Source organism: Phyllobates terribilis, unplaced genomic scaffold, assembly GCF_046119375.1.
Source record: "Phyllobates terribilis strain yellow unplaced genomic scaffold, ASM4611937v1 Scaffold_3__8_contigs__length_932513732, whole genome shotgun sequence".
Lineage (NCBI taxonomy): Eukaryota > Metazoa > Chordata > Amphibia > Anura > Dendrobatidae > Phyllobates > Phyllobates terribilis.
In genome coordinates, this window is record NW_027362763.1 from 744401953 (window position 1) to 744413532 (window position 11580).

General features: G+C 44.0%; 2 protein-coding genes across 2 annotated transcripts in view; one reads left to right on the plus strand and one right to left on the minus strand.

Moving 5' to 3' along the window:
• CEP68 (centrosomal protein 68) overlaps positions 1-7790 on the plus strand; it is a 68114-nt gene extending 60324 nt beyond the window's left edge. The window contains exon 6 of the mRNA XM_073672169.1: positions 6796-7790. The gene's annotated coding sequence lies outside the window, so the exon portion shown is untranslated. The remainder of the gene's footprint in view (positions 1-6795) is intronic.
• Positions 7791-10352: 2562 nt separating this feature from the next.
• The window catches only part of RAB1A (RAB1A, member RAS oncogene family), a 43418-nt gene continuing 42190 nt past the window's right edge, over positions 10353-11580 (minus strand). Inside the window, exon 6 of the mRNA XM_073672170.1 lies at positions 10353-11443. Within this exon, the coding sequence (XP_073528271.1) occupies positions 11243-11443 (201 nt within the window). The 3' untranslated portion in view covers positions 10353-11242. The remainder of the gene's footprint in view (positions 11444-11580) is intronic.

The following is an 11580-nucleotide window of genomic DNA, read 5'->3' on the forward strand; positions in this document are numbered from 1 at the left end:
AGCCCCCATCCTGGTATGCATGGCACCCCTCTGAGCCCCCATCACGCTGCCTACAAAAAAAAAAATGAACAATCATACTCACCTCCTCTATCCTCCAGCGCTGTCCCGCTCTGCTGCTGACACTCTCACTGTGTGAGCGCCGCATGGCGTCCCTGCCATGCGCCCTCACACAGTGTGAGACCCTGTGCTGGAATAGTCACTGCTCCCCACGCCGGGAATCTGTGCGTGGGGAGCAGTGACCATTCAGCCTCTTCATTTGCCGGCACACTGTACCGCAGCACGGCTCCTGCTGCTGCTCTGTGGTCAGTGTGCCCTGAGTGGGTTGTAACGAATATTCATGAGCTTTAATAGCGGGCACACTGACCGCAGAGCGGCAGCAGGAGCCACGCTGCGGCTCCAGTGTGCCGGCTATTAAGAGAAATGAATATCTATTGCTCTCCACGCCCATGGGCGTGGGGAGCAGGGAATATTCATTTTCTTTAGTAGGGGGCAAAGCTAGGCTTCAGCAGGCGGCTTCTGCCTCCTGTGCCCCGCTGCAGCTCCCCCACACCCACCACCATGCGGCCATACAATAATATAGTATTTGCACTATATGATGCACCCCCCACTTTCCTCCAAAATTTTGGAGGAAAAAAGTGCGTCTTATAGTCCGAAAAATACGGTACATATGTGGCTAAGGTCATCAATGACAGGTTAGGGGTAAGGTGCAGGGCTCAAGTCTCATTGTTTGAGTATTCCATCAATTTGCATAGTTGGTATCCTCTTGCTCTTTAAATCAACAACCAGGTGGCCTAGCACAATATGCAATTTGCATATTAACAAGCATCACTGTTCAGAGTCCCTGTATTGCAAAACTGACAGACGATACATTGTAAGAGGTTATATAAGATGTGAATAGCAGCCCTTCATCAATTATCAATATCACCTCAAGTGATCAGCATTCAGGTTTATACAAACAATAGTCTGTGTTGAGCACCCAAAGAAAAACACATAAATTGAAAAGTCAACATACACTATTATGTCTATTTCTCCTGGCCTAACGTCTGGCTAATTAAGATTAGAAACTGTGTCGTCACAATATACATTTAAAAGTATCAGAGAGATGATACAATTCTCAACAGCCACAAAATTACATGATAAAGTTTGAGCAATCTGCAGCTGCCAGTAGGGGGAGCTCACTGCTGATTTATAAATCTGTGTACACTGTGCTCCCTCTAGTGGTGGTTGCAGGCATTAAGAACTATAGTTATTAAAGAAGTTGTCCAGTACTTTTTTCAATTGCCCCAATGTATTTAGCATGTGCCCATAAGTGTTTTTGTAATTACCTTTAGTTGTATGCATTGCCTGTGAACGGCGCTATAGCTGTCCGCTCAGAGGCATCACGTGACCCCGGGTGGCAGCCGGCTCTTCCTACCGCTGATGTCACGTCAAATGAGGCGTGACATCAGTGACGTGGTCCCCGAGGTGGATACTGGGTTGTGGGCGGGGTTACCCCGCGCGTCACACCCCGCATCCACCGCACGCTTTCCCAATGAATGAGGAGAGGGAGAGCGTGCAGTGAATGCTGGGTGTGACGCGCGGGGAAACCCCGCCCACAGCCCATCACTCACCGTGGAACGCAGCGCTGAGTCACACCAGGCAGCAGCCGGGGGTCACGTGATGCCTGTGAGGAGCCAGCCATAGCGCCGCTCACAGGCAATACATACAACTTAAGGTAATTACAAAAACACTTATGGGCACATGCTAAATACATTGGGGCAATTGAAAAAAGTACTGGACAACTCCTTTAAGCTATAGGTTTGTGGCTTTTCTCTATGGCAGTGCCCCATGTTAATGAGTCCTTGCTGAATGCACAGACTGTGCTTTACATCCCCATAATATATAGCATTTGTGGGCAGAGAACCAAAGGAGGATCTAGAACATACGTGTCAAACTCTGGCCCGTGGGCCAAATCTGGCCCGCAGGGTGGTTATATTTGGCCCTCGACACCAAAACCGCCACCCCTATGTGGGGCCATTATTCTGTATGGAGGACTATGTGGGGCCCCATTATTCTGTATGGAGGTCTGTGGGGCCCATTATACTGTATGGGCCCCATTATACTGTATGGAGGACTGTGTGGGTCCCATTATTCTGTATGGAGGACTGTGTGTGGCCCCATTATTCTGTATGGAGGACTATGTGGGGCCCATTATACTGTATGGAGGACTGTGTGGGGCCCATTATACTGTATAGGCCCCATTATTCTGTATGGAGGACTATGTGGGGCCCCATTATTCTGTATGGAGGACTATGTGGGGCCCCATTATTCTGTATGGAGGACTATGTGGGGCCCCATTATTCTGTATGGAGGACTATGTGGGGCCCCATTATTCTGTATGGAGGACTGTGTGGGGCCCCATTATTCTGTATGGAGGACTATGTGGGGCCCCATTATCCTGTATGGAGGACTGTGTGGGGCCCCATTATTCTGTATGGAGGACTGTGTGGGGCCCCATTATTCTGTATGGAGGACTGTGTGGGGCCCCATTATTCTGTATGGAGGACTGTGTGGGGCCCCATTATTCTGTATGGAGGACTGTGTGGGGCCCCATTATTCTGTATGGAGGACTGTGTGGGGCCCCATTATTCTGTATGGAGGACTGTGTGGGGCCCCATTATTCTGTATGGAGGACTGTGTGGGGCCCCATTATTCTGTATGGAGGACTGTGTGGGGCCCCATTATTCTGTATGGAGGACTGTGTGGGGCCCCATTATTCTGTATGGAGGACTGTGTGGGGCCCCATTATTCTGTATGGAGGACTGTGTGGGGCCCCATTATTCTGTATGGAGGACTGTGTGGGGCCCCATTATTCTGTATGGAGGACTGTGTGGGGCCCCATTATTCTGTATGGAGGACTGTGTGGGGCCCCATTATTCTGTATGGAGGACTGTGTGGGGCCCCATTATTCTGTATGGAGGACTGTGTGGGGCCCCATTATTCTGTATGGAGGACTGTGTGGGGCCCCATTATTCTGTATGGAGGACTGTGTGGGGCCCCATTATTCTGTATGGAGGACTGTGTGGGGCCCCATTATTCTGTATGGAGGACTATGTGGGGCCCATTATACTGTATGGAGGACTGTGTGGGGCCCATTATACTGTATAGGCCCCATTATTCTGTATGGAGGACTGTGTGGGGCCCCATTATTCTGTATGGAGCCCCATTATTCTGTATGGAGGACTGTGTGGGGCCCCATTATTCTGTGTGGGGCCCCATTATTCTGTGTGGGGGGACTGTGTGGGGCCCCATTATTCTGTATGGAGGACTGTGTGGGGCTCATGACTTTGTCCAAGTTTTTCATTTTGGCCCTCTGTTTAAATTTGACATCCCTGATCTAGAAGGAGCGCAGTCAAAGTTAAAGCGGATCTGTCACCAAAATTCACAGTACAAACTGCATGCATTATTAACAGGAACTTGTACAGTAACAGAATTCCTGTACTGTCTTCCCGCCTTACTGAAGTGCAGCTAACAAGAGAAAATGCATTTTACTCCTCCAAGTATCCGCCGCTTTTCAGTCATGTGGGCACAGACATGCTGCAGAGTGAGCTGTCAATCAAAGTGCTCGGCGTGCTTACAGCCGCCGTTCATTGTTTGGTGGTCACTGTATTCTTTGGGCACGCCTCTATGACTGGAAGCCGGCGGCTCCTGGGAGGAGTAAAGCTTATTTTCTCCCAGTAGCTGCACTTTCAGCATTGTAACACTATTAACCTCACTACACATGAACGCTCTGTTTGGATGGGCATGTGTTCTGCAATTGGGAGTTAGAACTAAGCTGCTGCCAAACTCCTTTTTGGCAGTGTTTTATCACCCTCAAAAACAAAAGATAGGATTATTGAAACTTATCATGTGCAATTTCTTTTTCTTCTCTTAGATCACATCTAATTCAAATTAGACTAGTTTCACTGGATTGGTGTGGACTGAGAGTCTGGAGATCCCTGGTGGATCCAGAAATCAATCTCATAGGAATATATGAAGTTGTTCAGATCGGGTCAGGTCCAGAAATCGCAGTCTGTATATGAACCGTGAAATACAGAAATGTGAGACTTGTCCAGCTTTGATCCGAGTCCCTCCTCCTTGAAAAAGAAAATGATGCAAGTCTGAACAAACTCTGAATAATAAATATTGATGAAACCTGGGGGTGGGGGTTTGTGGAAGAGAAAAATGTAAATGTGCCCTAAAAGTTAGCGACTTGGACACATCAGTGAAAATGTGTAACAAATTATAGTCTTTCTTTGAAAATAGTTGTTTCCCAGTTTTGATATTTTTATTGTATGACAGCTTGTATACAGAGATGGAACAATACACAAACAATAGATAGGATTTACAAGCACATTCATTGTCATGGCAGTCCCTACTCACGCTTACAGTCTAAAGATGAAAGGACGGACACATGGCAGACAACATTGTGGATGGAAGGACGATGAAGCTGCTCGTGGTCAACACAATGCCCCCTTGAGGACATTTCCTGTCATTACTATTATGGACAGGCAATACTCAAAAACCTGGGATACTCATGCAAACTGCGCCAGTATGTTGGTGCGGTGATACTGGATTTATAAGAAAGAAACCAGGAAAAGAGAATATAGGATGGTGTACACTGGTCATATTGATCCTAACGTCCCTCACTATACTAATCAGGAATAGAAGAATGGATGTGATCAGGATAAAGTAGTGTCACAATAGAAGCAGTCATGGTTTCTTAAAGGGGTATTCCAGCCTGAACATTGTGTACTGGATGATTTTAAGAGGAGTGTGGGTCTCACAGAACGGGGTCCTCTGCTCCACTATCCACCCCCCCACCATATTCTCCCCTGACCACGGTCTTGGCTTGGGAGGTAAATGGTGTACACCAGAACCGATTCCCTAGGACCATCCAGTAAGGAGGTATGGGTCACATTAGTTCTGGGAGTCTCTTAGCCAGGAAGGAAAAGGGGGTGGAGACTTGGGCTGAACAGGGGGCAGGTAGTGGGAGTTCCCAGAGAGTTGGAAGGTCTGTGTAGCAAAAACCTATTGTCTTTTCCTGGGGGAAGCTCATGACATGCAGACATGAGGTTGTATGTATGGTGGGGGGGGGGATTAAGCATGCACCCTGCTGCTAAATTATTCTGGTGTTATACAGTTGCACTGAGCGCAGGGCATTAATTAGAGCTGCTGCTATTGTGGCCAGGAAAGAGTGGGGGGATACGAGTCCCATTTTGGTGATTGGTTGGTTCCCAGTGGTAGGACCTACAACCAGCCTCGATATCTGTCCACTGAACAGAAGAATATTTGCTTATAAGAGATGGATACATTTTTTTTCTTCAATGCACATGTTTTGGGCCAAATATATTTGCAATTAGGCTTCATTAATAATTTTGCCCAGTTTGGCATTTATGGTCTTTATCTCCCTACACATTCCTGGCTGCAGAGTCTACTGAGAATCTATCAGCGAGCTTGTTCTGACCCAGAGTTTGTAACTTTTAACTCCTGTGCTGATTTATGACTGCAAACCACATCAATGTTGAGCTGAACTTTGATGTAGTGATAAATCAGCGGAGAGGGGAAAAAAAAAAGATAAATTAGTAATTAAGGATATTTAGTAACTAAGGATTCTTAGTAACTTATTACACAGCCAGCAATGTGCAAGGAAGAAAAAGAGTTTGTAAAATCCAAACGTGGCAACATTATCCCAAACTGCATTTTAGGTAAAGGAGTGAATATCTTTTTAGCTAGGCTACAACTGTAAAGGCTGTGTTCACAAAAGTTTCTGAAATTGGTGAATTTTTTTGAGAATTGAAAAACTCCATCATGTGAACACAGTCTGAAAGATTATTAAAATAAATAACAAAAATCAGGTTGATTTTTTTTTTTTAAGACTCTTGTAAATTGTTCCCCGTGGACCAGCACAAATCATTACTTACAGATGCTATACATTACACAGATATTGCAAACCCATAAACACCTTGCCTGAAGACATTAACAGCCCAAAGACTGTTTATGAGGCCATTTGTGATGTCCAGATGAACGGGAAAAGCTTTTATTCATTGTTCTCTGTGATATGTGGACACAACCTCTAAGACTATGTTCACATACAGCGCTTTTTTTTTTTTAAATGGATTTAAAAATGCTGCAGTTTTCCAATTTAGTCAGGAAAAAAAAAGACACGTGAATGAGATCTCATAGCTTTTGCAGGAAATGTAAAAAGCAGATTTTAATTTGCATAAAAATGCAGCAAAGATGCAATGTGTGAACACAGCCTGATAATTGTGTGAGGCTGGTTCACGCAACGTGCAGCTTGCCAGTGACAGCAGCTTGGTGGCCAGCAGCAGCGAAAGAATACAGGTGATTGCACCTGAAAGCAGGTTGCTACCAATCTGCACAGATGGTCATGGTGCTGACGCAGCATGTGAACACCAGCTAAACATTTTTATACTTCCATGTAAACTGAAAATGGCTGGGTGCAGTTTTTGTGCATGCCTGAAGAATGAACAGAAGGATTTAGGAATGGTTAAGTATTGTTGATAGTGGCTGTAGTAGTAGCAGACATACTGCACCTTCTCATTATTGAATCAGCAAATCAAGGAATAGATTCCAGGGAATTGTCAAGACAATAAATTTTGGCTGCCTGCAGCTACCACTAGGGGGCATCTTAAGAGCCAACGTTCAGTACAGTGTGCTGTACCTCCTCTCCAGGTACAGGAGGAGAATAAATTCTGATAATAAAAAAAAATCACTCAGCAAGTCTGTAATCCGTATTCTGTGCTTTTCTTTTAGATAACACCTCTTGAATATGGGATTTGCTGCAGTGAACTTCAGACACTACCTACATGGAATGGTTAATGGAAAAGTGCACGCCGACAATCAGCGAGGAGACAGACAACTTTGTACTGGTTAATGAAAATGCTACAAGCCATGCGCACTGATTGTGTCCACAGCACTCGCCAAAAATGAGCATATGTAGCAACGGGACAACAATGCAACTGTTCATATTTTTTCCAGTGCGGTTCAGGCTGGGGTCGCACAGTGTTTGCCACATGTGGCGCGCGTCAGGGGGTACACCCGCTTCTTAAACATCGCAAGTGATTTCATCATTTTAAATTAGGTCCTCGTGATTTCTGCAAAACTGTGCAGGTATTAATTTCTAATGCACTGGAGTTGTAACACTTAGGAAGCCACATCTCAGCAGATGCACCTCTGTCATGTTATACGCACATCGCTATATGTGACCACAGCCTTAGAGAACTTCAGCTAAACGTTCTTTGGTCATTAAGGCCACTTTTCATTACAAATAGAAATGGGCAGCTGTTACCCGATTCATTCAAGGACACTAGGAATGGGGGTTACACTGTGTTCAGAGACTGTTATTTGTTGATCTAGTGGATCATACACAAGTTATAATTAACCGTACAGGTGGTCCTTCACCTTACATAGCTGTTGGCCAAGTGCTTGCCCAGAAAACAGCTATTCCTCCTCTGGTAAACATGCACGCTCTGCCCAGCCGAGCAGGCACGTGTACTCAGGGGGGAGATGGCTCCATACACACTAAGTGGTCATCCTCTCCTGCTAAAATACGCAGGTTTGGAGGACATTCATCTAATGTATGGCCACTTTAAAGCAAACCAATCCCTACTCCGCAGGTAATATAACAGTGCGTGATCTTATGTATTTTTGTATTGTCACATTTCTATGAATTTTTTCAACTACCTATTTTAGGAGTTTGTATCTGATTTGTCTGTTTTAATAGCAGCCATAAAATGTTGCACACAGATGTCTAATGTCATTATGTTTTTATTGGCGACAACATACTGAATGGAGAGGAATGTATGGATTTGGATTAAGAAAATAAAGTGTTTTTAGTTGGATCATTACATGTCAAGTAACAAATCATCCATGGAGCAAGGTCAACATTTGCTCCTCCAGTCAGAGAAGTGACAGTGCAATACATAACCTTGTGAGTTTCCAAAACAAACTGCTCCCATTTATTCTAAACCTGCAAGTTGACCAGACGAGGAGTGTCAATTAATGCGTGTCAGCATGTGGGGAGGACAATGGGACAAGAACCGGGAAGAGGGGCAGTACCTTCCTAATGGAGACGACACTAGGACAAGAATTGGGTAGAGAGGTAGTCTGAACATCACCTTCCTGATGCTCACTCCAAATGCAGAGCCCCTCAAAGAAGACCCATCGGCTCTCCTAATGTACTTTTTACAGTAAAACATTTGGGGACAGGATTTTTTGGCATTTACCATTATACAGGTATGACAGCTTCTCCTCCTGCTCTTGTTAGTTTAACTTTATTCGCTGACTGCACAGATCTCCAGTCCATACAATTGCTGGTGGAGGGGTAGTAACCAGACACATCCATACAATGGCTGCTGGTGGAGGAGCAGTGACCAGACACATCCATACAATGGCCGCTGGTGGAGGAGCAGTGACCAGACCCGTCCATACAATGGCCTCCACCACCAGCAGCCATTGTATGGACGGGTCTGGTCACTGCTCCTCCACCAGCGGCCATTGTATGGACGGGTCTGGTCACTGCTCCACCACCAGCGGCCATTGTATGGATGTGTCTGGTTACTGCTCCTCCACCAGCGGCCATTGTATAGATGGGTCTGGTCACTGCTCCTCCACCAGCGGCCATTGTATGTACGGGTCTGGTTACTGCCTGTGTAATGGTAAATGCCAAAAAAATCATGTCCCCAACACAGCTGATAAAATAAAGATAATGTGGCCGATCCCAGTAACTCATTCTGCAGCTTGCAAGACACAGTAATACAGCGGCTATAGGAGGCAGATGGTGCAAAAGTTTTAAGGAAAACTAATTGCAAAAATTATTTAGCCCCAATTAAATGAATTTAAGAAAAAAAATTGCCCACAAAAAAAGTGGAGAACCTCTTTAACCTCAGTTGATAAAACACCTTTATCATGAATCCACACTAGAGATGATGCAAATTGATTCTCAGGACCCAGGTCCAGCAGGCACATTAGTAATCTGTGTCCGCCGGCCACACGGGAGCCCTGTGAACCGCCTCTTACCTGACAGCATCCCTGACTCTTGATTACTCGGCCTGGTGTGATGTCAGGGCTGGATAATAAGAGACGTGGACCATAAATGGTTGGATACATTATCCGTCTGCTGACAGTATTCAGCCACCTGTAGTGAATGCAAACCCTATAGCCATCCGGCGGTTTCAAATTGTTAATTCCCGTACGATTCACCATGCCGGATTAACAAGCAATTTGATAACTGCTGTTTTGCAGTAAAAATTTTTACCAGCGCAGATTTATTCTCTGTAGCTGCCAAGCATGGCCTTACCCTGGATAAGAAAATCCTGTTAGATCAGTGATCTGTACAAGGTGTGGATTTTTACCACCATGTTACAAGAGCTGTGCCTTTTTTTTTTTTTTTTTGAAACCTCCATGCAGAGTATCCTGTACGCCATGACCACGTCTGACTACACAATTCAGTGTTAACATGTTTTATTTTCAGTAAGACAAACACACGGGTTTCCAATTTCCAACCTGTATAGGTAGCATAAGTTAGCAGATTTAGACACCATCCACAGAAGTATAACTGCTATATACATAAGATAGGACTGATTATCCAATACTGAGAACCACTGTCGGGCGCGCGTTGTCCTTCCTGTCTACATACAGTGATTTCCGTCTTTCTCTATATAATCTGCGAGCTTGCTATTTCTACGTTACATGTATTCTTACACTTGGAGCTTAGGACAGAACTGGCATTTATGTGTCTGGGATGACTTTTCTGAACAGTGAAAACGGTAAAGTGTCCTTGTCGCCGTTTTTTTGTTGTGGATTTCTTATAAATAATGGCTTAGACAACAATATGTCCGCCATCGCCGTGCGGGTATATGTATATAGATAAAGAGTACACTTTCAATGAGAAAAAAAACAAACAAATAAAACAGCAAAGACTTAATGGCAGAAATGAGATCACCGTCACGCTTGCACTGCTGTACGCCTCTTCAGAATCTAGATAAAAAAAACAAAGCGGTGGATCTGGCAGGGGAGACCAAATTTCTGAATGAAGAAAATAGGGCAAACACTGCACAGTCACTAACATTTCTCCCTCTCGTACAAATTTACTAATTAACCTACTTTTCTTGTTATATATAGACATTTGAAGCAATAATAGTGGTTGCAAATGATTGGGTTAGTTAAGCACTTGTTAGTTTCATATACGAGTTACCCCTATGTAAAACTTTCATTACATGCAGGGCAGTGTTGGCCAAAAAAAACAGACTTAATACCTTCATACTCCCCATTACTAAAGACAAATTAAGACAATACTTATCACCGTACAGTTTGATATTACTTCCAATAAGTACAATATTTATTAAACATTTCTTCAGTTCTTGTTACATTGTTCTGCAGCCACAAATTATATGCAGAGGATGGAAAAGAAAAAAAAAGAAAAAATAACTAGTCGCGCTTCAATCGTCGGAGGGGGAGGAGGGCTTGGGGGGCACGTTGTGCCGCCAGGGCTCCTCTGGGCCAATCATAGTGTAAATCTTTCCATTGACAGCTCTACGAGAAAAAAAGAACTAGCAAAAAAAAAAAAAAAATCAGATCTTACATATAACATCTCACTAAACTTTATTGATGCATGGAAACTGGACAGACACTGTTGTGCTGTTTGATACAAAATGGCTGAACTTCATCTTCAGAAGACTAAACCAGACTCCTAAATTTTGCCAATTGATATGGGAGAAAAGAAAAAAAAAAAGAAATATATATATATATATATATATATATATATATATATATATATATATATATATATATATATATATATATATATATATATATATATATATATATATATATATATATAGTATGGGGGAGGGGGAATAGATAGCTTAATCACAGGGGCGAGCAAATAGTGCCATTAGTAAAGCAACAAAGGTTACACACATTGAGAGACCAGCACACATTGGGGAAGGGACGAGGAGGTTTAAAAAAAAGTTCTGAAAATGAAGTTAGCTGTCTTGAGTCAAGGGCATAAAAAGAAAAGTCAGTATTGAGCGCTTACAATCGCTGACCTTTGGGGAGACGGTAAGATTCTGTTGTAGTGCGGCTACATACAGTACAATTCAGGCAATATTTTTTTTCGTTTTGTCACTTAGGTTCAGATTGAGATTTCACTGCTGTGAGGAGGGAATGGGGTATTTGAGGGGCGAGGGGGCAGGCCGTTTTAGCAGCAACCTCCGCCGGACTGCTTGACTGGAGTGCTGGAGTTGAGTTTGACATTGGGCTTGTCTGGACCTCCAGCTGTGGCTCCGGGACCCATTCGCTTTTTGATCTCAGCAGCCATTGTCATGAAGGCCTGCTCTACGTTTGTCGCATTCTTTGCACTCGTTTCCAAGAATGGAATTCCCAGGGAATCTGCAAATTCCTGGAGGGGCAAAAAAATAATAATTAGGATTGTGAGGCACTAAATGTCTTTACACTGATCAGAGAGTCAAATAAAACATTTCATTCCAGAAAGGGATTATCCATTTTCATTCAAAAGAGAGGTTGATATGCTGCTCA